The sequence below is a fragment of the Heptranchias perlo genome, chromosome 31 (assembly GCF_035084215.1).
Source record: "Heptranchias perlo isolate sHepPer1 chromosome 31, sHepPer1.hap1, whole genome shotgun sequence".
Lineage (NCBI taxonomy): Eukaryota > Metazoa > Chordata > Chondrichthyes > Hexanchiformes > Hexanchidae > Heptranchias > Heptranchias perlo.
In genome coordinates, this window is record NC_090355.1 from 34,746,994 (window position 1) to 34,773,664 (window position 26,671).

At 44.5% G+C, this 26,671-nt stretch overlaps 1 protein-coding gene across 3 annotated transcripts in view; it reads left to right on the forward strand.

Moving 5' to 3' along the window:
• miga2 (mitoguardin 2) overlaps positions 1-15,743 on the forward strand; it is a 54,804-nt gene extending 39,061 nt beyond the window's left edge. For all 3 annotated transcript variants that reach the window (XM_067969972.1, XM_067969971.1, XM_067969970.1), the window contains exons 9-16: positions 1,596-1,711; positions 2,506-2,578; positions 4,454-4,540; positions 6,772-6,870; positions 8,432-8,566; positions 9,391-9,444; positions 9,634-9,750; positions 12,045-15,743. In XM_067969972.1, the coding sequence (XP_067826073.1) occupies positions 1,596-1,711; positions 2,506-2,578; positions 4,454-4,540; positions 6,772-6,870; positions 8,432-8,566; positions 9,391-9,444; positions 9,634-9,750; positions 12,045-12,251 (888 nt within the window). In that variant the 3' untranslated portion in view covers positions 12,252-15,743. The remainder of the gene's footprint in view (positions 1-1,595; positions 1,712-2,505; positions 2,579-4,453; positions 4,541-6,771; positions 6,871-8,431; positions 8,567-9,390; positions 9,445-9,633; positions 9,751-12,044) is intronic.
• The last annotated feature ends 10,928 nt before the right edge of the window (positions 15,744-26,671 follow it).

Sequence of the window (26,671 nt, forward strand, 5' to 3'; positions counted from 1 at the left end):
TTTTCTTGCCTTCTCTCCTGAAGGCGCTGGCTGTGGTTGTGCTGCACTTCTTCTGGTTTGTAGCCCAAATGGCCATTTCCCATTTCTGAACCTAGCGTCGGTGCTCTGTGGGAGAGCATTGCAGCTGAGCCTGAACCCGATATCCACATGTCTAAAAGGGTTAAATTACGAGAGCAGGATGCATATAGTATAGAAGATTAAGGGGTGATCTAATTCAGGTGTTTAAGATGATTAAAGGAGTTGATAGGGAAGATAGAGGGAAACTATTTCCTCTGGTGGGGGAGTCCAGAACAAGAGGGCATAACCTTTCACCGTTCATGGGGTGATGTTAAGAAGCACTTCTTCACACAAAGGGGAGTGGGAATCTGGAACTTGCCCCCTCCAAAATGCTGTTGAGGCTGGGGGTCAATTGAAAGTTTCAAACCTGAGATTGATAGATTTTTGTTAGGCAAAGGTATTAAGGGTTACGGAACCAAGGCGGATAGATTGAGTTAAGATGCAGATCAGCCATGATCTAATTGAATGGCGGAACAAGCTTGAGGGGCTGATTGCCTATTCCTGTTCCTACGTCCGATTTCAGCTTTTACTGATAGCGATTAGAAGCTGGAACCCTGGCCAATCTTTCTCCACTTCCTAGCCCAGAGGCGCAGACAACAGCAGCTTGCATTTATATAGCGCCTTTTAATGTGGTAAAACGTCTCGAGGTGCTTCACTGGAGCTATTATCAAACAAAATTTGACACCAAGCCACGTAAGAAGATATTAGGAAAGGTGGCCAAAAGCTTAGTCAAAGAGGTAGGTTTTAAGGAGAGTTTTAAAGGAGGAGAGGTTTAGGGAAGGAATTCCTGAGCTTTGGGCTTAGGCAGCTGGAGGCAGGGCCGCCATTGGTGGGACGAAGGAAATCGGGAATGCGCAAGAGACCAGAATTGGAGAAGCGCAAAGATCCCAGAGGGTTGTAGGAGGTTACAGAGATAGGGAGGGGCGAGGCCATGGAGGGATTTGAAAACAAGGATGAGAATTTTTAAATCGAGGTGTTGCCGGACCGATAGCCAGTATAGGTCAGCGAGCACAGGGGAGATAGGTGAACGGGACTTGGTGCGAGTTAGGATAAGGCAGCAGCGTTTTGGGTGAGCTCAAGTTTACAGAGGGTGCAAGGTGGGAGGCCGGCCAGAAAAGCATTGGAATAGTTGAGTCTAGAGGTAATTGTAGCACTCCAGTTGTCACTCTGACCAAGGATTGAACCTGGGACCTTCTCGTCTGTGTGGCTGAATGCTACCGTTACCCATTAGGCCATTGGGGGAGTTTATAAGGGACTTCCATAGAAAAAAAAAACTGCCTAAAATAGATCCTGCCGCTGTAAGCAGAGTGTGAGAAGGGCCAGTCCCCTTTTGCATGTTTGGTCTGCCAGAAGCTTCCAGGTCAGATTCAAATTACAATGCTGCAGACTTCACCGGTCAACACTGGACATAGAAGGACATGCTGAGGAAGAGGAATGTTGACTCATGGAACTTGTGTCTTATTGCAACATTTATGCCAGCATGTGTCCCCTGCGAAAAAGAGATTTAAATATGATCCACGCTTCTTTTATATCTGCAGCTATTTGATTCCTTATCATTCGATGAGGAGAGATTTCACCCGTCCAGACCATCTGCTTTATACGAAGAAGCCATGAGGATCGTTGGAGACAACAGGGTCTCCTGCCGATCGTTCAGGTGGGTGACCAACTCCTTTGCTTTCTTTCTTCATTCTCCATGCCTCCTCCTGCTCTGTAAGTGCTGCCTCTTGCAGGCGTACAGTTCTAGGGGGTGATGTCAGCAGCTCTCCACTGCCCTGTTACAGTGTGAGATTGGACAGGGAATGTCGGCAGGCCGGGGGCTCCATCCTGTCCCCGCTCATACTTTTTTTCAGGATGAGTCACTGGATGGTTATCATGAGTGGGAATACTGGCTGATTTCCCTCAGGTCCTCTCTAGCTCAGGAGGATTCTCATCCTTGTGTTCAAATCCCTCCGTGGCCTCGCCACTCCGGATCTCTGTAACCTCCTCTAGCCCTACAAACCTCCGAAAACTCTGCGCTCCTCCAATTCTGACCTCTTGCGCATCCCTGATTTTCTTCGCCCCCTCCAATGGTGGCCATGCTTTCAGCTGCCTAGGCCCTATGCTCTGGAATTCCCTCGCTAGACCTTTCTACCTCTCCTTTTAAGACGCTCGTTAATACCCACCTCTTTGACCAAGCTTTTGGTCACCAATCCGAATACCTCCTTATGTGGCTCGGTGTCAAATTTTATCTGATTACGCTCCTGTGAAGTGCCTTGGGACATTTTACTACATTAAAGGCGCTATATAAATGCAAGTTGTTGTTGTTGATTGCTGATGTGAGTTGTTGAGCCCAAAGGGCTCCCCCAGCTGCGAGCCCAGTCCGGAGATTGAACCTTTCGTCGATCTGTGTAAGATCCATCTTTTTTCTAGTCACTGACCGTAAAGCTGATGCCATCATGTGTGTTTCAGAACTGAGCTCCTGGAGTGCTATAACGACGAGGACTTTCTGGCGAAGCTACACTGTGTGCGGCAGGCATTCGAGGTAAACCTGTTGATGAGGCTGCTCAATGGGTGAAGGAAACAAGTGCTGTAGTGATTTGTGAGTGTTGAGCATGTGCTAGGGGGAATTTCCCAGTACATAAATTGTCTGTAAAATGCCAAGTACCTGCTTTCTTTCTGCTGCATGACAGAAAAGAGAACACTGAGTGGTGACCTGATAGAGATCTTTAAAATTATGAATGGGTTCGATAGGATAGATGTAGAGAAGATGTTTCCAATTGTGCGGGAGACCAAAACTAGGGGCCATAAATATAAGATAGTCATTAATAAATCCAATAGGGAATTCAGGAGAATCTTCTTTACCCAGAGAGCGGTGAGAATGTGGAACTTGCTACCATATGGAGTGGTTGAGGCGAATAACGTAAATACATTTAAGGGGAAGCTAGATAAGTACATGAGGAAAAAAAGAATAGAAGGATATATTGAGATGAAGTAGGATGGGAGGAGACTCATCTGGAGCATAAAGACTGGCATAGACCAGTTGGGCTGAATGACCTTTTTTCTGAGCTGTAAAATTCTATATAAAATAATTGAAGGGAAGGGTCACAGCGGGTATGCTTGCCTCTACCTGGCTGGTTACAGGGGGCAGGTCAGGGAACAGTGCGCAATGTAGCGCGGAAGGGGAGAGAGGGGATGTGGGGGCTTGGGGAGAGAGGAAGAAGTAAATTATATTTAATTTAATTTTTTTTTTTAAGTAGACTGTGCCTTGTGATGGAGCCCTGGCAGACTGCACCACAGAATGGTGAAATAGGGAGAAGTGCCACAGTTAGGGGGAAAGGTTACAGTGAGATCTCCTGAGTTGACATCGCTTACCTACTAACAGCGGATAAGAGTAGCGCTGGCAGAGGGCTGGAGGAAGGATGCTGGCTGGAAGACAATGTATGCAGAGGGATGAACGAAGGGATAGGAGAGGAAATACATTAAAAAAAAAATGACGCCACCTTGGATTGGGAGGTGGGGGGAAGGGGGCTGAAAGAGTATTCCTGTCTCTGGATTTAATTCTAATTTATTTCTGATTAGGGACAGCGAGGGAAGACACAATAATTTGAATCAAGTATTTTAAAGCAAGTTTTCTGTTGGGACACAGGATTTAAGTTAAGGGAGTCAAAAGAAAGTAGGAAATTCAGGCAATTTTTTTTTGTAAAAGGGTTTGTGGAGTTGATTACCAGCAGCGATAGTGGAACAGGGGGCCATGGCAGGGTTTAAAAAGGAAAAGGGACACAAAGCTACTAGTTCTAGAATCTCAGTAAGAACCGATGAGAGGTTTGGAAGGCTAGGCTAGATGGACCAATGGCCTACTCTTGCCCAAAACATTACTATGTTACTGTGCAATCTGTGTTACAAAGGGCTGGGAAGATGATAAACCAGTCACTATCCGGATGGTGCGTGCATGTGTGTAGTTTTCAAGTGAGGGTTGGGGGGGCGGGGGAAGCAGGGGGTGGGTTTGGCTGTGATGCCCTCTGTGGTGGAATATTGGCACTCGAAGCAAGGCTCACACATGAGGTACCAGATGCTGGTGCTGTTGGAGCTATACCCCACCATGAGTCGGTGGCTTCAGGTGAGGAGGGAAGAAATGTTAAAGGTATGAACACGCTCCGTTCTGATGAGGAGGACCCAGGAGGAAAGTATCTTTCATTAAAGAGTAAATTTCTCCCTCTAACTTGTTGAGGGGTGGGGAAAGATGAGTAGTAAGGCATTATTTATATCGGATTCTTTCCTGTCTACCCCAGGCACAGCTTATAGCTGCTTCTTTCTCGGTGTGTTAGTCGGTGATGTTGATGGGGTGGGAGTTGGACCTTATGAGCTGTGGGGATCTTGCGCTGTTTCCATTTCTAATGAAGGCTTATTGTTGTCTCAGACATTGCTGCAGGATGAGGCAAACAGGCTATACTTCAGTGAAATTGGGAAGCAGATGATCACAGGCCTGATGTCCACCGCAGGAAAGGTAAAACATCCTCTCTACGCACCCCCAAACAAACTGTAATTCACAAACTGTGTGGTTATAAGTAAATTATGGAATCATCGACTAAATATCACGACTTGAGCACATAATATAGGCTGACACTCAAGTTAAGTACCGAGGGGAGACGTTGCATTGTTGGAGGTGTCGTCTTTCGGGTGAGGGGGCTGATTTGCTGTGCCTGTCGGGAAAGAGCAGGTGCACTGCCTGAGACTTCCTGATGCGCGTGGCCGGCAAATGATGCTCCTGACGGCAGCGCATGCGCGGAAAATCTGCCCCGAGATATCTGCCTGTTCAGGTGGAACTTGCATTGATTCTTACTCTGTGGTTACTTGCTGTCTGTGGAATTAAGCAGCTTATCTGACGTCGTTTCACTGAGTGTTTCTCAGTTCGCCTTTAAAACAATTGGAGAACTGCACGTAAGGGCACGTGTGAAAGACACAACATCCAGATTAGATCACATTGGGTGACGCTATTGTATAGTTAGATATAAGCCAGTATGGGCACACTCCTGAACATAAGATGCTCAGACCGCTTACTGGACTGACCAGCACCACGCTACCCAAAAGTATATCTAAGGTAGACCCGAAGCTTGTAACAGGAGTGCTCCAGCTAGCTTCAGTTTCTCTTAGCTAGGGAGGAGATAAACTAGCCAGGGTCCCTGACCACTATCCAGTGACTCCTGTTGGAAAATGCAGTGCTGTGTAAGTGTCAGGTGGGCAGGATAGAGCCTGAACGTGGTGCACTTTCCCTATCCCCCCTCCCCCGGCTCACCATGTCTAGGCTCAAACACAATGATTGGCCAGTCGGTTGAAGTATTGGAGGGCACCTGGTATCTATTCTTCTGAACTCCAATGAGTAGATTGGGACTCTACTCATTGGAGTTCAGAAGAATGAGAGGCGATCTTATTGAAACATATAAGATTGTGAAGGGTCTTGATCGGGTGGATGCAGTAAGGATGTTCCCAAAGATGGGTGAAACTAGAACTAGGGGGCATAATCTTAGAATAAGGGGCTGCTCTTTCAAAACTGAGATGAGGAGAAACTTCTTCACTCAGAGGGTGGTCGGTCTGTGGAATTTGCTGCCCCAGGAAGCTGTGGAAGCTACATCATTAGATAAATTTAAAACAGAAATAGACAGTTTCCTAGAAGTAAAGGGAATTAGGGGTTATGGGGAGCGGGCAGGAAATTGGACATGAAGCTGAGTTCGGATCGGTCAATGCCCTGTGGGTGGCGGAGAGGGCCCAGGGGCTATGTGGCCGGGTCCTGCTCCAACTTCTTGTGTTCTTTAGATTTGTGGTTGGGATCAGATCAGCCATGATCTTATTGAATGGCGGAGCAGGCTCGAGGGGCTGATTGGCCTACTCCTGCTCCAATTTCTTATGTTCTTATGTTCTTATGTTCTTATGGAACCGTAACCCAGTGAGAGACAACACCTTCAGCAGGGGGGATAGAATCTTGCAGCACAGAAGGAGGCCATTCGGCCCATTGTGTCTGTGTCGGCTCTTTGAAAGAACTCTCCAATTAGTTCCGCTCTTTCCCCATAGATCTGCAAATCTTTTTAATTTTCAAAGTAATTATCCAATTCCCTTTTGAAAGTTACTATTGAATCAGCTGCCACTGCTCATTCCAGACCATTACAACTCGCTGCGTACAAAAAATTTCTCCCCTCTGGTTCTTTTGCCAGTGATCTTAAATCCGTGTCCTCTGGTTTACCGACTTTCCTGCCAGTGGAAACAGTTTCTCCTTATCTATACTTTATCAAAACCCCTCATAACAACTTCAGCAGGGGAGGTGAGGAAATTGGAAGGGAATAGAAACGATATGGGCCTGGGATTTTCCGCTTCTTCGCCCGCCAGCTTGTGATTTCCATCCGTAAACGTGAAACGGACAGAAAATCGCAGGCTGGCAAGTAGAGAGGTGGAAAATCCCAGCTGTAATTCCCCCCCCCCCCCCCATTCCTGGGTGGATCTGTCCTGTTACGAAGCGGAAAGAGCCCAGTCTGATGGCCGAGTGACTACCATACTCTAAATCTGTAGAGGTGCTCGCTGCTCAACTTCATGTCTTGGGTCGAAAGACGATGCTGCAGAGTTAGACTGGTTGAAGAAGGTGGTGAACGTGGGCAGGAACAATGTTGAGATCAGATCTTCCCATCGCTGTTACGTAAGAAAAAAAAATTATATTTTCTTTTCCACTTCTCTCTCCCCATCTTACAGAATGTAAATAGATTCCATGAGACCTACAAAGAAATGCTGCACTACGCAGGAAGAGAAGCAACCTGGGAGACGACGGAGAGAGAGCTGGAGGGACGAGGGGTAGGTCCAGAGATCTTTTCAGCAGCTGCTTGGGGAGGGTAGGAAGTGAATTTTCATTGAACAACAATTTGCATTTATATAGCGCCTTTAACGTTGTAAAATGTCCCGAGGAGCTCCGCAGAAGTGCTTTCTAGCCACATAGGAAATATTAAGACTAGGTAGGTTTTGGGGGCTGTTTTAAAGGAGAAGAGATGGGTAGATAACCAGAGAGGTTTAGGGAGGGATTTGCAGAGCTTAGGGCCTAGGCAGCTGAAGGCACGACTGCCAATCATGGGGCGATGAAAATTGGGGATGCGTAAGAGGCCATAGTTGGAGGAGCGCAGAGATCTTGGAGGGTTGTAGGGCTGGAGGAGGTTACAGAGTTTGGGAGGGGCGAGGCCATGGAGGGATTTGAAAACAAAGATGAGAATTTTAAATTCGGGGTGTTGTCGGACCGGGAGCCAATGTAGGTCAGTGAGCACAGGGGTGATGGGTGAACGGGACTTGGGGTGCGAGTTAGGATACGGGCAGCAGAGTTTTGGTTGAGTGGAAGTGGGTTATCATTTCAGTGTTTTATTAGTCATGAGTGCTAAACTGGGTTATCAGATGCTCTCTCACTCGCCTCTACCTCAGTCCCTCTGCCACTGAAACTCTCGTACATACATGTTTTTGTCATCTCCAGACTCAATTATTCCAATGCCTGGTCACCTCCACTAATCTCTGCTTCTTTGACTCTGTTTGTTTTTCTTCACGGCTCTGTGAAGTTCCTTGGGACGTTTTTCTATGTTAAAGGCACTATATAAATGCAAGCTGCTGCTATTGTTAATTCCCAAAAATTAGAACAGGTTCTGAGCAAAACCCAAAAATGTTGACAATTTTTGTTTGAGGAAGTTTTTTTGAATAGAAAGAAAGAGCAGGTGACCTGCTGCAAAGTCCACTCTTAAACCAGCTGCAAGAGGTGCTGAAGGAATATCCCGAGATGACTCTCTCTAGCATGGACGTGGGCTCCTGTAGAGCAGAACAGCTTAGATCAGAAGCTCAGTGTGTCCCACCACTCTCTGGAAACCTAATTTTTATTATTTTGGTGCATATCCCTGGTGTTAGCTGTGGCTCAGTTGGTAACCCTCTTGCCTCTGAGTCAGAAGGTCGTGGGTTCAAGACCCATTCCAGAAACTGGAGCCTCATAATCCAGGCTGACACTCCCAGTGCAGTACTGAGGGTGTGCTGTACTGTCAGAGGTTCTGTTTTTTGGATGAGACATTAAACCGAAGCCTCATGTACCCTCTCGGGTGGACATAAAAAATCCCACAGCACTATTCGAAGAAGAGCACAGGAGTTGTCCCCAGTGTCCTGGGGCCAATATTTATCCCTCAACCAACATCTCAAGAAAATGATTATCTGGTCATTATCACATTGCTGTTTGCAGGGGATCTTGCTATGTGCAAATTGGCTGCCGTGTTTCTTACATTACAAAAAGTACTTAACTGGTTGTAAAGCGCTGTGGAACGTCTTAAGGTTGTGAAAGGCGCTATATAAATGCAAGTTCTTTCTTTCACTCACGGGAGAGGCCTTGTATCCACAGGTTGTGTGCATGAACTTCTTTGACATTGTGTTGGATTTCATTCTGATGGATGCCTTTGAGGATCTGGAAAACCCGCCTTCGTCTGTGGTTGCCGTTTTGCGGAACCGCTGGCTCTCGGATAGTTTTAAGGAGACGGTAAGTCGCGCCGATCTGCGTTGGTGCGCTCTGGTAACCGTGGGGGTGGGGAGAGATGATTCACAGCTCCCGTTAGTCTCCCTGGCCATGAGACAAGCTCCAGAGAGCTGAGGCCCAGGCTGTGTCAGTGCAGTTCTGTCAGGGGCTGCTGAAGGTGCTCAGGACTAGCTTTACCGTCTTCCTCTCTTGTAGATATATTTCATATATAGTGAATCTCCCATTGCATTGCACAGGGAGTCGAGACCAAGTGTAGTCTGCAGGTGAAATGGGGTTAGAGGATGGGGAATAATGGAACCAGGGTGCACAGATGTAATTCAGTCCCCATTTTGAAGTGAGATTTTTTATTTTTATATTTCCATTATAAATTCCTGTGTCCACATTTATAATGGAAGCTGCTCATGTAAACTTGTCACACTGTAATTACCCCCCTGGGGCCAGTGGGAATGTTGCAGTGCCTCCAGTGGCTAGAGGATGTAATTACAGCGTGACAAGTTTACTTGGCAATAAATATGGACACAGGAAATGTCGATAGGAAGTGTGTGCAGATGTAACATTTTTAATATTTTAGACACTTTGACAGGTCAAAAGAGGTTTAGTTACTTTTAATGATGCATAAAATTAAGCATCTCTATTGAGTCCATTTATTCTGCATATTGAGGGTCTCATTGCACGACTTGGGCTAGTATGAAGCAGAACAGGTAACTCACTGACAGCCATCACGTATCCTCTGCTTTGTGAAGTCTGAATGGGATACATTAGTCTTTTCTTGCGCACCTTTTAAACTCCCAGTGTTTTGACTCCTCTTGTTTCCCCGCACTCCGTAGGCCCTTGCCACCGCTTGCTGGTCAGTGTTGAAAGCGAAAAGGCGACTTCTACAGGTCAGTAAACAAAAGGGATGAGGGTGTTGGGGGAATCCAGTGATTATAAAGACCTTAACACGCAATGTGTGGGACACGCTGCCAGCGTGGCTGGAACGGAACAAAATAAATTGTAAAATTTGAAACGGGGGATATTCTTGAGCTTGGTTTAACTTGTGGCGGTTACATTGTGTTTCCTTGTGACCTTAGGTCCCTGATGGCTTCATTTCCCATTTTTACTCCATTTCGGAGCACGTCAGTCCTGTCCTTGCCTGGGGCTTTCTCGGGCCGAAGCAGCACCTGTGTGAAGTTTGCACTATCTTTAAGGTGAGCTGCTCCTTTTAAAACCTCTTTGCTCCCCCATTGTATCGCGGGTGAGGGCAGGGGACTTACCCCCAGGACCTCTCAAATACTGAGTATAAAGAAATCTTTTTTTTCGCTTTTTATTGATAATTTTTATAAAAATTCATTCTGGGGATGTGAGCGTCACTGGCAAGGCCGGCATTTATTGCCCATCCCCGAGTTGCCCTTGAGAAGGTGATGGTGAGCCGCCTTCAACCGCTGCAGTCCACGTGGTGAAGGTGCTCCCACAATGCTGTTAGGTCGGGAGTTCCAGGATTTTGACCCAGTGGCGATGAAGGAACGGCCGATATATGTCCAAGTCAGGATCGTGTGTGACTTGGAGGGGAACTTGGAGATGATGGTGTTCCCGTGCGCCATCTTGTCCTTCTAGGTGCTGGAGATATGGGAAGTACTTGTTATTAATGTATTGATATTGAACTGGTTAGAAGAGTTACTGAGCCTTCACTGTGCAAAGGAGCTGAATTAACAGACCCAGTGAAGCACTTCTGGGTTAATTACAGTATTTCCAGTAATACTTAGCTCAGCACCTTCAAATTACTTGGATGGTGTGGTGACTAAATGCATCATTCAGTGTGGTACTGAGCCAGACAGGCTGGTAAGGTGTCTGAATAACCAAATCTTGTTCCTGGCAGTGCTGTCAGATCACCAGGAGATGCCCAAGAGTAGCCTGAGTTGATTCAATGTCCAGTTATCCTCCCTGTGAGTTAGAGGTGCCTTGCTGCCACTCTGACCCTACTTCAGGTGACCAGGTTGTGATTGTTGATCCCAGAATGCAGCACTTGAACGTTCTATTGAGAATTCATAGAATCTTACAGCACAGGAGGCCGCAATTTGGCCCATCGTGCCTGTGCCGGCTCTCTGAAAGAGCTATCCAATTAGTCCCACATCCTTGCTCTTTCCCCATAGCCCTGCAAAATTTTCCTTTTTAAGTAGAGATCCAATTACTATTTGAAAATTCCAATGGGTTCCATGGAAAACTTGACACAGGAATCCAGAAAGTTATGCATCGTAATACACCACGCACTCCGTCATTCAAACTCTGCTGTCCATTTTATATGAGAATGACTTGGATGAAGGGACCGAATGTAATGTATCCAAATTTGCTGGCGTTACAAAGGTAGGTGGGAAAGTAAGCTGTGGGGAAGACACAAAGAGTCTGCAAAGGGATATAGACAGGTTAAGTGAGTGGGTAAAAAGGTGGCAGATGGAGTACATTGTGGGGAAATGTGAGGTTATTCATTTTGGTAGGAAGAATAGAAAAACAGAATATTTTTTAAATGGTGAGAAACTATTATATGTTGGTGTTCAGAGAGACTTGGGTGTACTGGTACAAGAAACACAAAAGGTTAGCATGTAGGTACAGCAGGAAATTAGGAAAGCAAATGGCATGTTGGCCTTTATCTCAAGAGGTTGGAGTACAAGAGTAAGGAAATCTTACTACAATTGTACAGGGCTTTAGTGAGACCTCACCTGGAGTACTGTGTACAGTTTTGGTCTCCTTATCTAAGGAAGGATATACTTGCCTTAGAGTCGGTGCAATGAAGGTTCACTAGATTAATTCCTGGGATGAGAGGGTTGTCCTATGAGGAGAGGTCGAGTAGAATGGGCATATACTGTCTGGAGTTTAGAAGAATGAGAGGTGATCTCATTGAAACATATAACATTCTGAGGAGACTTGAGAGGGTAGATGTTGAGAGGTTTTTTCCCCTGGCTGGCGAGTCTAGAACTAGAGGGCATAGTCTCAGGATAAGGGGTCGGCCATTTAAGACTGAAATGAGGAGGAATTTCTTCACTCAGAGGGTTGTAAATCTTTGGAATTCTTTACCCCAGAGGGCTGTGGAAGCTGAGTCATTGAGTGTATTCAAGGCTGAGATCGATAGATTTTTGGACTCTGGGGGAATCGAGGGATATGGGGATCAGGCAGGAAAGTGAAGTTGAGGTTGAAGATCAGCCGTGATCTTATTGAGTGGCGGAGCAGGCTCGAGGGGCCGTATGGCCTACTCCTGCTCCTATTTCTTATGTTCTTAGAATTGTTGCCCTCTATCGCCACCCACAGGTAATACTACAGCACTAATGCAATAATTAAATCTTTTTTTATTTTGTTTTTTTTAAATTTCAGAATGCTTAACGTGGAAATACGAATTTTTTTCAGTAATTTAAAGGAGGAAAGACAAGGGAGAAGGGGGTCTTGTGCATGCTGTGTAATGTATTTATTTTTTAACTCTAGTTTTACACGCAATTATCGCTCTGTCTTGTAGCAACAAATTCTCCAGTATTTGAAGGACATATTTGATGTGGACAAAGTGCGATACACTACAGTGAGTTCACTGGCAGACGACATTGTTCAGTTGTCACGGCGACGCAGCGAGATTCTCCTTGGCTACCTGGGCGTTGATGCAATAACAGAAATGAATGGGACGATACCCACTGACAATGGACCTTTGGAAGAGGCCAGTCTTGTATGAAATCTGGGCACAATGTTTTTTAAAAAAAAACACAGAAGAAAATTATTAATTTTGGGAAGAGACGAATCAAAACAACTTGGCACTGAGAATCAGTGGATTATATCTGATTCCTGGCTGACCCCATATTGAGGACAGTTGTAGCAGTCTTGATCAGAATACTCCACACACATTGAGGTTGGCTCATTCTGTTGGATATCAGTATTTTGCTGTGGTATTGGGACAGGAATAATGGGACTTTATTCTTCCAGAATCCAATCCATCCTAGAGATGTAGGATGATGGGGGGGCGGGGGTGTCTCTTTGATGGGATAATCCAGGATCACAGGACTGGAAATATGCTTCCCTTCACTTTTATAGTTGAGGGGACATAGAATCAGTCTCCCTCTTTAAACACAGATGCAACAGCTCCTCCCACTGGTGTAGTGGGTAAATACACTGCCTGGTCTATCACTGAGCCATATAGACCAGAACATTGTGATTCGTTGATATCCAGGGTAGTAAAGAGCATACTACAATTGGCCTTAGCGTTCCTAGAGTAGGGAAGAAAAAATGTACCCAGTGTTCCCACTCCCACTCGTCGTCCCGTGACCCAACCCAGTACCACCAAATAAAATGGTATCGTTCTTGCACAAGGAGGACAGCATCTGTAATTTGTGACGATTCAAAGCACTTTTTTTTTTAATACCCAAGACTAGCACTTGAATCTACAAATCTACCAATGTCTTGGTATTTTAACCAGGATAAAATTTGGGTGAAACAGGAGCTAAATGTTCCCTGATATTTGCTGTACGTGTTTTGTGTAATATTCTGTAGTAAACCAATTCCCCACAGTTTTTAAATTTATTACCCCTCCCACAAGCAATGGGGCACTTGGCAAAGGGGAGACATTTGCCCTCCTCCTACTGGTCAGTGCCCAGAATGGCAGAGGACTGGATGTAGATTCTTTTCCTCCACCAGCCCCCCGCCCCCCACCGTCCCCCGTCACCTTCTCAACAAGGGAACCCTGCAGGGAGAGCAAATAACTGCATAATGGGGAAAGTAATTTTTTCCATAAACCTGGACCTTCTGGAAATTGAGGGTAATAATCACTAGGGCTTTAGGTAAAGGCTGCGTATGAATAGTGACACTGCTCGTCCTGGCCAGAATGGAGTTGATTGGGTAATTCCCCTGTCAATCACTGCTGCATTTGTATTTGAATTTGTATTATGTAACTCTCTGTCCCCTCACTGCATTTTGCTGTAGAAATAATCCTGCTTTTGTCGGGAGAGTTCTGTTTGCTGTAGTTCATAGAGACCGTTTAAACAGACTCTGCTGAGTATATAGACTGTTTGCTGTAGTTCATAGACACTCTGCTGTAAAATAGACTCTACTGTAAGTCCTGCTGTCGGTCCCGTCCCGCCTCCAACTCATTGGCTGACACAGTAGTGTCAATACTCACTCCGGTAACAATATGTAGGCTATGTGGACATCAGGGAACGACTTCACGTTTAACATGACAGCCATAAACCACAAATCTCATATTTTGCCCCCCTTCCCTTCACTAGAAGGGGTTGCATGTTGCTGTGCTGCTCAGGCAGACTCTCCCACTTCCGCTCCTAGGGTTCCCTTGCAAGTGGACGCCTCGTGTCCCCAAACTGACTCACCATCCAAATCCTTGACTTGGATTCCAGGCATAACTCAGAATGAAGTTGTTAGATCTCAAGCTCCTTTTTGAAGGTGTGTTTGTGTAATTATTTTAATTTTGTGAGGGACGGGCAATGCCTCTCCATTTAATTGAGCAAAACTCTTGAGACTATTTTTCCTGCGGACTCAAAAGTCTAAACCAAACTTCTAAGTGAATTTGCACTACTAACAGATTTTATAAAAAGTTGACATTTTCACATGTTCTCCCCCCATCTCCTTTCCTACTTCTCTATGTTCTCTTAACGTACTTCTCACACTTGGGGGCGGGGGTTTGAATATTCCAAACTCTATCTCTTTTCCCCCAGACTCACGATGAGCTCCCGAATAGCATTGTAAACCAAAGAGACATTGTCCTAAGGGAGAACATTTAATTGGCCCAAGCAGCGACAGCCCACTGCAAGATCTTGGAATGCAGAAGTGCTGGGGGGGGGAAAGGAGAGAGTTCTGTAATGTGGTCCAGGACTGTTTAAAAGTCTGACTGTCTAACAGTCAGGTTTGGGTAATTGGATTACCCCCACCCCCTGCAAATAAAGAGGCCTGATATATCGATACTTGATATCAATGTTTTGTGATCAATAGATGATGCCAACCAGTAGCAGGTTTTTTTTTGAATTACTGTATTAGAGAGATTTGGAACAATTCTGTTTGCCACGAGCAGAATCAGCCTTGAAAAGCCCCTTTCTTCCTTTTGGAGTAATGAGCATGTTATGCCAACTCTCAAAAATTGACACGACTACTCGCTGTAAGAAGGCAAGGTGTGGAGTGTTTTTTTTGAGCGGGTTAAAGTTGGCTTTGTGCCCCTCTGTTGGAGGTTTGCCTGTGTGGAGGTTCGGACTAGCTCGAGCTCCCTGCTGCAACCAGGACCTGAGATAATCTACTGACTACTGCTGTGAAAAGCTCACTTTAATCAAAGGATTCATTTTTTTTTCCCAACAATGTGACATAGAGGCTACTTATAAATCAGCCAGTATATCTTTTCCAGAATCTCATCCCGTTGATGAGTGAAGGACTTATAATGAGACACCTGAATGTATTAGGGTTAAAAAAAAATTGACTTTTAAGCAGCGATTTCTATTGAGTTGAAATTTATGTTTTGTTTTCTTCCTAAATTGTGAGTTGTGGAAAACACTATGATAGTGGAGGTGTGGACAAACCAATGTGTTTGTGACATGGTGTTCAGGAGATGCAGAAATAAAAATTTTTTTTTTAAAAAGCCTACAGACAGCAGTTGGAATCTAGAAGATGTTTCCCTTTATAAGTGTGCGAGGGTTAATGAAGGGAAGACTCTTCTTGATTTTAAATAAAAGACCGCTGCCTGAGGGAATGGCTGACTTGGTCAACAAGGACAATATCCTTTCACCCCCAGTTCCTGGGTTGGAATCCCAGCTCAGACTGATGGGATGAAATTGCACTCTGGCTGGTTAGTTAGTTAGTGTGAGTGGCATATGTCAGCCTAGGATCCCTAGTGGGCGAGGGGTCCTTAGCACAAAGCTACCAGTCTTGGTCAGAGAGGCTACAAGGGAGGCTGGTGTCAAGAAATAGTACGTCAGACTAGCGCAGAAAGTGGTTGAAGTGTGTCACTGGAATAGAGGGAGCTTTTACCCTGCATTTTAATGCAAGGTATACCTAACCTGGGAATACTTGACAGGACAAGGTGGAGGAGAACTTTGAATCCAAGCCTGTATGTGCTCACCAAGCTGAGCCAGTTTGTAAACTGTACTGCATGTACCAAGGCTTTATTTGATTATGTACCAGAAAATGTGATGTTTATGCACAATAAAAGTCTAATTTCCCATTTTTAAAAAAAAAAGGTAGTCAGTAGAAATCCGATTTGCTAGCCCACATCACTTAAAATAAATAATATTGTGGCCCAAATTGAACAAATCCCCCTTCCCTCCCTCATACCATAGTTTCTGAACTTCTAAAACAGTATCCATTTTAAAGAAAGAACTTGCATTTATACAGCGCCTTTCATGACCTCAGGACGTCCCAAAGCGCTTCACAGCCAAGGAAGTACTTTTGAATTGTAGTCCCTGTTGTAATGTAGGAAACACAGCAGCCAATTTGCTTTGCCAAGGTCCCACAAACAGCAATGTGATAATGACCGGATAATCTGTTTTTCTTAGTGATGTTGGTTGAGGGATAAATATTGTCCAGGATACCAGGGAGAACTCCCCTGCTCTTCTTCGAAATAGTGCCATGGGATCTTTTACGTCCACCTGAGAGGGTAGACGGGGCCTCTGTTTAATGTCTCATCCGAAAGGCGACACCTTGACAGAGCAGCAATCCACCAGGAATGTCAGCCTGGATTTTTTTTGCCCAAGTCTCTGGAGTGGGGCAGTAAGGATACCTTCTAGCACCTGATGAAGGTCAGGCAGCTGCCCATTACTATTGCACTGAGAATCTGCGTATGGCAATGATTCATACATAATATGGCCACTTCTGACCCACATCCCCTTCATCTCTTGTAGACCCTACTGCTCCACATGTGTCTCTGCTTCCATTCATGGCTTACCTGGCTGTGGACTGGCATCAGAGGTGATATTCGGCACCGATCCCTCCAGAGAAAGCAGGGGAATACTATTAGGAAGCAGGGCTCTCCCAACAGTGAATCTCACAGGCCTGTAGCTTCTTCCCCTCTTCCTGACGACTCCACATAGCAACTACCAAGGGCGGCATGTTTGAGATCAATAGACAATATGGATGAAGAGGCCCATTGGCCCCGTGTTTATCCATCAAGAAACACCCTACAATGCAGCATTGTTTCTTAAATCTTTCCAGTGTTTTTGCCTCTATCACTGCATTGGGAAGTCCTTTCCTAGTGTTGACCACACTCTGCATGAAGAACTTCCTGATATCAGTCTTAAAGTTACCATTTACTAGTTTGAACCTGTGTCCTACTACCATTTAATTTAAAGTAATATTCCACATTTACCCTTTCCATACTATTTACTATCTTGTATAGGTCTGTAAGATCACCTCCTTTGCAGGCTGAAAAGTCTGAATCCCTCCAGTCTTTCCTCATAACTCAAACCCCTGACACTAGGGATTAGCCTCGTGGTCCTTCTCTGCACTGCCTCTCTAGCCTTTGAACTTCTCCCTTGTGTCTCTGGAACTAGAACTGAATGCGCTCGAGCTGTGTGGTCTGACCAGAGCCCTGTACAGTTCCATCACAACATCCTTTGACTTGCATTCAACTGTTTTGGCCATGTAGTTTCACGTTCTATTGGCTTTGATTCCTGCCCTGCTTCGGTTGGACATCTTTAGCAGTGAGTCTGCTAAGATTCCGAGGTCTCTTCCCACTTCACCGTGGTTATTTCGATATTGTTCGTGAAGTGCGTGCCTTGCTGTCCATGTGGAGAACGGCAAGCACAGACCTACATCCCATCACTAACTGGTGCAGCCAGTTGGAGCATTCCTTTGAGTGGCCTTTGAGCAAGGCCTTGCTTTAATCTTCAGCCCTCAATGAAAAATGAGTTTAAAATAAAACGCACACACTGCCATACACTGAAAACAACAGCCAGTGGCACTTCTGGTATTGGACTCTATTCTGTTAACCAGGTGCTACCGAAGGTACCAAATCGTGGGCTGGCCTCTACACTTTAGCCTAATGCTATCAAACTTTTTTTTTGTTTACAAAGCTAGCAAACGTCATTGGGTTTGTTTCTGTTAAATTCCAATATAATAAATAGATTTTTAATTAAAAGAAAACAATGAAAATCAGGGTTAGAAATTATGTGTTTACTTTAGATATTGACCTAGGGTCACCTCTGTTCAGGAAATATGAAGGTCATTGATCAGCCAAAAGTTTCTTTTCCTTTTTATTTCTAAGTTTTTGTTTGAAGCAAAAGAACCTCATTCACCCACACAGTCCACCAGCAGATACGACCTGTCCAATCTGTGTGCTTAGAAATGTATATATTGTACTGTATTAATCTTATCTGTAGCTCCTTCTGTTAGCCTGTGCACCAATTATGCCAGGTCCAGGCTTATTGTGCTTTGCTGTGTAACCAGAGTACGATGATTAGGCATTAATGATAGGGATAGGTCTGTGCGCATCACCGTCGTGTCATGCGGTCCTTGGGTGCCGAGCACATTGGGTTTTGTAACAGGGTATGTGTCGTAACGATACCTTATAGAACGCAACGGAAAAATGCAACCTGTAAGTTTGGAACCAAGTTCCAAGAGCCTTATAACTTTAAATTGGCGGGGGGTGGGGGGGCAGTGGGCGTGGTGCCCAGGGAGAGGGAAGAGGAGGGGCAATACAATAAAATCGATGGGAGGACTGAACCTTTGGCACACCTTTCAACTGGCTCTGAGTGGCACCAGATTTGGTCTGGAGCAAGTCACCCACCTGCCCTCAATTGGTTCATGGCCCGGGGTGGGGGGGTGGTTAAATATGGGAAAGAGGTTTGTACCTTTAAAAGGAAAAGAACAAAGAGTCTATAAATGACAATCTAACAATGCAGGTGTATTGGATCTTATTACTGTTCCCATTTTAATGTTTTTTTTCCTGTGGGCATGTCCAGTTTTTTTTCCCTTCCCATCGAACCATGTTTTTAGTTCCTGTAAAGAATGTCTCCCATTGGGAGAGAGTTTTGGGAGGTGCTGAAGGTATAAAGAAACCCTTTGATCCACACACTGTCTTAAGGTGCTGCTGTGACAGCAGATGGGGGAAGCCTTAACAGAACTGGACTGCAATGAACTCACTGGACAAGTAATTAATACCAGCTCACTACCAGTGCAAGTGTTGCAGGACAGACCAGAACCATTACCATATCGATACCAGACTGTTCTTTACCAGCAACCAAGCAAAGGCATATCTGGACTGATACCAAACCAGCACCAGCATCTGAAAACACCCGAACTCACTCTAGCTTAAAACCATTACATTCTGATCTAGATATTCTCAGAAGCCACTCCTCCCCCACCATTTCTTAGATTGACAGTGGATTTGGTGGTTACTGAACAATCCAGGGTTATTGGTTAATTTTGGTAATGGTCTATCTCAAAATTGAATGAAGATTGTCTCCTGCTGACACTTGGGCTGGTCCCATTTGGAGCTGGGTTGCATTTCAGTCTTTCACAGCTGCTATTGAGATTTTTCAAAGATTCAGAGGTTTGTGACAAGCTAGGGGTTGGGAAGAGCAAAGATGGGGAAACAAGTGTCTGAAATGGTCATTCTATAAATATATAAATGTGTGTGCCTATTTCTAATTTTTTGTGTTAATTATTGCTTTTGATGTAAAATGTTTTCTTTTCACCTTGTGAATTTTGAGTATTTTTAAAATAGTCACTGCTGTCCTGTATCCATAAATACATTTCAATTAAAAAAAACGGTTCAAAGTAAGAAAGAAAAATTGTCTGTTAAATGGATTTATTTATTAGGCAAGGTTATTAAGGGTTACGGAACCAAGGCGGGTAAATGGCGTTAAGATACATATCAGCTGTGATCTAATTGAATGGTGGAACAGGTTTGAGAAGCTTGAATGGCCTCCTCCTGTCCCTAGGTTCCCACCATGGCTATTGCCCACACAAAACTCCCTTTACGTTTTTCTGTGTTAAAAGCACTATATATAAATGCAAGTTGTTGTTAGATGAGCATGCTACAGGCAGAGATAGAGTCAACAACTTGCATTTATATAGCGCCTTTAACTTAATAAAACATCCCAAGACGCTTCACAGGAGCGTAATCAGACACCAAGCCACATAAGGAGATATTAGGACAGGTGATCAAAAGCTTGGTCAAAGTGGTAGGATTTAAGGAGTCTTGAAGGAGGAGAGCGGAAGACCATAAGAGATAGGAGCAGGTGTAGGCCATTCGGCCCCTCGAGCCTGCTCTGCCATTTAATGAGATCATGGCTGATCTGATTTTTACCTCAACTCCACTTTCCCGCCTTTTCCCCATATCCTTTTGACTCCCTTGCTGATCAAAAATTTGTCTAACTCAGTCTTGAATGTATTCAATGACTCAGCCTCCACAGCTTTTTAGGGTAAAGAGTTCCAAAGATTCACAACCCTCTAAGAGAAGAAATTCCTCCTCATTTCCGTCTTAAACGGGTGACCCCTTATTCTCAGACTATGCCCCCTAGTTTTAGATTCCCCCGTGAGGGTAACATCCTCTCAGCATCTACCCTATCGAGTCCCCTCAGAATCTTGTATGTTTCAATAAGATCTCCTCTCATTCTTCTAAACTCCAATGAGTATAGACCCAACCTGTTCAATCTTTCCTCATAAGACAACCCTTCCATACCCGGAATCAATCTAGTAAACCTTCTCTGAACTGCCTCCAATGCAAGTATGTCCTTCCTTAAATAAAGGTACCAGAACTGTATGCAGTACTCCAGGTGTGATCTCACCAGCACCCTGTACAGTTGTAGCATGACTTCCCTGCTTTTACACTCCATCCCCCTAGAAATAAAGGCCAATATTCCATTTGCCTTCTGGATTATCTGCTGCACCTGTATGTTGACTTTCTGTGTTTCATGTACGAGGACACCCAGATCCCTCTGTACCACAGCATTTTGTAGTATTTCTCCATTCAAATAATATTTTGCTTTTTTATTTTTCCTCCCAAAGTGGATGACTTCACATTTTCCACATTATATTCCATCTGCCAAATTTTTGCCCATTCGCTTAACCTGTCAATATCCCTTTGCAGACACTTTGTGTCCTCATCGCAACTTGCTTTTCACCCATCTTTGTATCATCAGTAAATTTGGTCACAAGACACTCTGTTCCTTCAACCAAGTCTTTGATTGTATTGTAAATAGTTGAGGCCCCAGCACTGATCCCTGCGGCACCCCACTAGTTACAGATTGCCATTTTGAAAATGACCCTTTTATCCTGACTCTTTGTTTTCTGTTAGTTAGCCAATCCTCTATCCATGCCAGTATATTACCCCCAACATCATGAGCTCTTATCTTGTGCAGTAATCTTTTATGTGGCACCTTATTGAATGCCTTTTGGAAATCCAAATATACTGCATCCGTTTGTTCCCCTTTATCCACCCTTCCTGTTACTTCCTCAAAGAACTCTAATAAATTTGTCAGACATGATTTCCCCTTCATAAAACCATGTTGACTCTCCTTGATTGTATTATGAGTCTCCAAATGTCCTGCTACTACTTAATAATGGATTCTAGCATTTTCCCAATGACAGATGTTAGGCTAACTGGTCTATAGTTACCTGCTTTCTGTCTCACTCCCTTCTTGAATAGGGGTGTTACGTTTGCGGTTTTCCAATCCCCTGGGACCTTTCCAGAATCGAGTGAATTCTGGAAGATTACAACCAATGCATCCACTATCTCTGTAGCCACTTCCTTTAAGACCCTCGGATGCAAGCCATCAGATCCAGGGGACTTGTCAGCCTTTAGACCCATCAGTTTACCTAGTACTTTTTCTCTAGTGATAGTGATTGTTTTTAGTTCCTCCCTCCCCTTTGCCCCTTGATTTTCTACTATTATTGGTATGTTATTAGTGTCTTCTACTGTGAAGACAGATACAAAATATCTGTTCAATTCCTCTGCCATTTCCTTGTTTTCCATTATTATTTCCCCAGTCTCATCCTCTGAGGGACCATGTTTACTTTAGCTACCCTCTTCCTTTTTATATACTTGTAGAAGCTTTTACTGTCCGTTTTTATATTTCTTGATAGTTTACTCTCATAATTTATTTTCTCCCTTTATTATTCTTTTAGTCATCCTTTGCTGGTTTTTAAAGTTTTCCCAATCTTCAGGCTTACCAGTAATCTTTGCCATGTTGTATGCTTTTTCTTTTAACCTGATACCATCCTTTAGTTCCTTAGTTAGCCATGGTTGGTTCACCCTTTTTGTGGAGTCTTTCCTCCTCACAGGGATATATTTTTGTTGTGAGTCATAAAATATATTTTTAAATGTTTGCCACTGCTTATCCACCATCATACCATCTAATCTGTTTACCCAGTTCACTTTAGCCAATTCCGCCCTCATTCCTTTATAATTGCCCTTATTTAAGTTTAATACAGTAGTTTCAGACCAAAGATCCTCGCTGTCAAACTGGATGTGAAATTCTATCATGTTATGATCACTGCTTCCCAAGGGATCCTTTACTTTGAGATCATTAATTAATCCTGTTTTGTTACCCATTCCCAGATCCAAAATGGCCTGTTCCCTGGTTGGTTCCACAACATATTGGTCTAAGAAACAGTCCCTAATACACTCTATGAACTCCTCCTCAGGGCTATTTTTGCCAATTTGATTTGTCCAATCTATGTGAAAGTTAAAATCGCCCATGATTATTGCATTACTTTTTTTACAAGCCCCCCTTATTTCCTGATTTATATATTGCCCTACTGTTTGGGGCCTATATACTACTCCCACCAATGATTTCTTTCCCTTGCTATTTCTTATCTCCACCCAAATTGATTCGACATCTTGATCTTCTGAGCCAAGGTAATTTCTCACTATTATACCAATTTCATCCTTTATTAACAGAGCTACCCCACCACCTTTACCTTTTTTCCTATCCTTCCAAAATGTTAAATAACCCTGAATATTTAGCTCCCAACCTTGGTCACCTTGCAACTGTGGAAATGGAAGAAGTAGTGTAAAACTGAAATAAAATGAAGGAGTCACCATGTGTAAGGGATAGTGGATAAATAATGCAGAGGTTCAGTAATGTTCTGAAACAGAGGGCTCATAGGTAACCTCATCAGACATGGGTGAGGTCACTACAGACGCCAATTAACAAACAAACAATGAGTCAATGGATGAAGTAAGATGTAAACTAATCAAGGAGATGGGACAGGTTGTAGAATAGGATAAACTAATCATCAGGGCGCAGGAAAAGGGAACAAATGTGTAATCAAGGAGATGGGACAGATTATAGGATAGTATAAACCAGGAGGAAAAACCCCAGATCGGAGCAACACTCGACAGCAGGGACCTGGGGACAGAAACCCTACGTAGAGGTTTGGACAGAGATTGATCACCTCGGACCAAATCGGGTAATATCAATATAAGTTGTGAGTCTTATATTTTGGAATTGTACTTTAAACTACGAACGGTGTTTGTTAAGCATTTATTAAAGATAAATCTTTGTATGCGAAATCTGTTACTGGTGTGTTTGTTCAGCCCAAACTTACATCTGAACCCTAAAAAGAAAGGTTGCAAACCTATTTGTTCGATCTTTCAAACATCTAGCGAAATTGCAGCAACAAAACCACGTCTCTGTAATGGCCACGAGATCATACCCATTTGTTTCTATTTGTGATAACACATGTTATCTTAGTTCATTGAGATGATTGCGGGTTCAAGCCCACTCCAGAATTGGTACCCATAATCTAGGCTGACAAATCAGTGCAGTACAGAGGGAATGTTGCATTATCAGAGGCACCTTCCTATGGCTGAGATGTTATGAGACCTCATTACAGCCTTGGTCCAAACATGGACAGAAGAGCTGAATTCCAGAGGTGAGAGTGACTGCCCTTCACAGCAAGGCAGCATTTGACCGAGTGTGGCATCAAGGAGCCCTAGTAAAATTGAAGTCAATGGGAATCGGGGAGAAAACTCTCCAGTGGCTGAAGTCATACCTAGCGCAAAGGATGATGGTAGTGGTTGTTGGAGGCCAATCATCTCAGCCCCAGGACATTGCTGCAGGAGTTCCTCAGGGCAGGGTCCTAGGCCTAACCATCTTCAGCTGCTTCATCAATGACCTTCCCTCCATCATAAGGTCAGAAGGGGGATGTTCGCTGATGATTGCACAGTGATCAGTTCCATTCGTAACACCTCAGATAATGAAGCAGTCTGTGCCCGCATGCAGCAAGACCTGGATAACATCCAGGCTTGGGCTGATAAGTAGCAAGTAACATTCATGCCAGACAAGTGCCAGGCAATAGCCATCTCCAACAAGAGAGAGTCTAACCACCTCCCCTTGACATTGAATGGCATTACCATCGCTGAATCCCCCATCATCAACATCCTGGGGGTCACCATTGACCAGAAACTTAACTGGACCAGCCACATAAATACTGTGGCTACAACAGCAGGTCAGAGGCTGGGTATTCTGCGGCGAGCAACTCACCTCCTGACTCCCGAAAGCCTTTCCACCATCTACAAGGCACAAGTCAGGAGTGTGATGGAATACTCTCCACTTGCCTGGATGAGTGCAGCTCCAACAACACTCAAGAAGCTTGACATCATCCAGGACAAAGCAGCCTGCTTGATTAGCACCCCATCCACCACCCTAAACATTCACTCCCTCTACCACCGGCACACTGTGGCTTCAGTGTGTACCATCCACAGGATGCACTGCAGCAACTGGCCAAGGCTTCTTCGACAGCACCTCCCAACCCCGCCATCTCTACCATCTAGAAGGACAAGGGCAGTAGGCACATGGGAACACCACCACCTGCACATTCTCCTCCAAGTCACCATCCTGACTTGGAAATATAGCGCCGTTCCTTCATCATTGCTGGGTCAAAAATCCTGGAACTCCCTACCTAACAGCACTGTGGGAGAACCTTCACCAGATGGACTGCAGCGGTTGAAGAAGACAGCTCACCACCACCGTCTCAAGGGCAATTAGGGATGGGCAATAAATGCTGGCCTTGCCAGCGACGCTCACATCCCATGAATGAATAAGAAATAATCAAACCCCCATCTGCTATTCCAGGTGGATTTTAAAGATCCCATGGCACTGTTTGAAGAAGAGCAGGGAGTCCTCCCAGTCCTGGCCAAGATTCCTCCTTCAAACACTACTACCAAAAATGAATTGACTGGTCATTCATCTCGTTGCTATTTGTAGGATTTTGCTTTGCACAAAATCACTGCTACCTTTGCTGACAAAACCCACTGGACTTCAAAATAATTTATTAGCTATGAAATGCATTGGGACACGTGATAAGCACTGTGTAAATGAAAATCCTTCTTTGATATATGATCCTTCTCTCTCTTTTAACCTCCAACCTGTCAATAGCTCATAATTTCTCTATTTTGTCAGTATTATGAAGGATAATATTTCTCTAACTTTGCTCACTTCTCCCAAGCTCCAAATACACTGTCCTACACATTTTCTCTTCCTTAAATTCTCACTGTTGAAATCATGATTCAATCACCATGTCCTATATGTAATACATCTTTCCTCAAAACCCTGGCATTCCTTACCTCTCTTCCTACCATGACAGCCATGTTAACAGCCCCCTCCTCTCAAGTCTCACTTGAGCACATAATCCATACTGACACTTCTGTGCAGTACAGGTGGAGTGATATATTACGGGAGGTGCCAACTTTCGGAAGAGATGTTAAATTGAGACTCCGTCTGGTTGGTCAGGTGGATGTAAAATAACCCATGGGGAGCAAAGGAGATCTCCTAGTGGCCTGGCCGTCATTCATCCCTCAACTAACACAACCAGAACTGGTCATTAATCTCATTTGCTATTTGTGGGACCTAGCTATGAACAAGTTGGCTGTTGCATTTGCCTATATAACAGTGAATACTAGGGCTGCCAAATCTTTTGGATATATTCCTGGAGGTTTCATCACATGACCTCCAGTCAAACAGCATTTCCCCATCTTCTATATCTTTATAACTAATAAACAAAAGTGTTCAAAGAAAATGAAAAAAAAAACACTTCATGCCCCAATGATTTGTTGCTTGCAGTGTCCAGGAGATTTATCTTTAATTCCTGGAGACTCCAGGACAATCCTGGAACCCTAGTGAGTACACTTCCCAATTAATTGATAGTCTGTGAAGCTCTCTTTGGGACATCCTGAGGATGTGCACGGTGCTATATAAATTCAAGTTCTTGCATTGTCTAAGCTGTTTCACATTAGAACAAGTCATTGCATTCCAAAGTAGTCCATTGGACACTTTGGGAGCTTGATAAAGAAGGAAGAACTTGCATTTATATTGTGCCTTTCACAACCTCAGGATGTCCCAAAGCACTTCACAGACAGTAAAGTGTTGAAGTGTGGTCACTGTTGTAATGTAGGAAATGTGGTAGCCAATTTGCACACAGCAAGATCCCATTAACAGCAATGTGATAACAACCTGATAATCTCTTTTAGTGATGTTGGTTGTGGGATAAATGTTGAAATGTTGGCCAGGACGTCACGAGAACTTCCCCGCTCTTCGTATAGTGCTGTGGGATCTTTTACATGCACCTGAAAGGGGAGGCATGGCCTCAGTCTAACGTCTTGTGCGAAAGACGACACCTCTGACAGTGCAGCGCTCCCCCTCAGTACTGCACGGGGAGCGTTAGCGTGGGTGATACGCCCAAGTCTCTGGAGTGGGGCCTATGAACCCACAACCTTTTGATCCAGAGGCAAGAATGCTGCCCACTGAGCCAAGTCTGACACTAATGCAAGTTTTGTTTTGCTCCATATTTGTCTTATTTATTCCAAATTAGGCATTTGTCATAAGATAATTAGATATGAGAAGGAGTATTGGGCCCATCTTCATTCATTCATTCCTTCCTTCCCTCCCAATTGGTTCCCAAATGATTTCAGCGTTTTTCCCTCTACTACTTTGTCTGGAAGTTGATTCTAAACGTTGTCCGTCCTATGATTGGACGGGCTTCCGCCCTTCTGATTGGACGATCCTGCAGTCACTCTCTCCCCTGGCCAATAGCGGCCGGCAAGGGGGCGGGAGCAGCCGCTCTCCTGCGCCGTGATTGGTTCGATCCTCCCTAGTTACTGAGCTGCTATTGGTGGGGATCCGGCAGAGCCCGGGCTGCGTGATTGGCTGTCGGCGGGTCGCC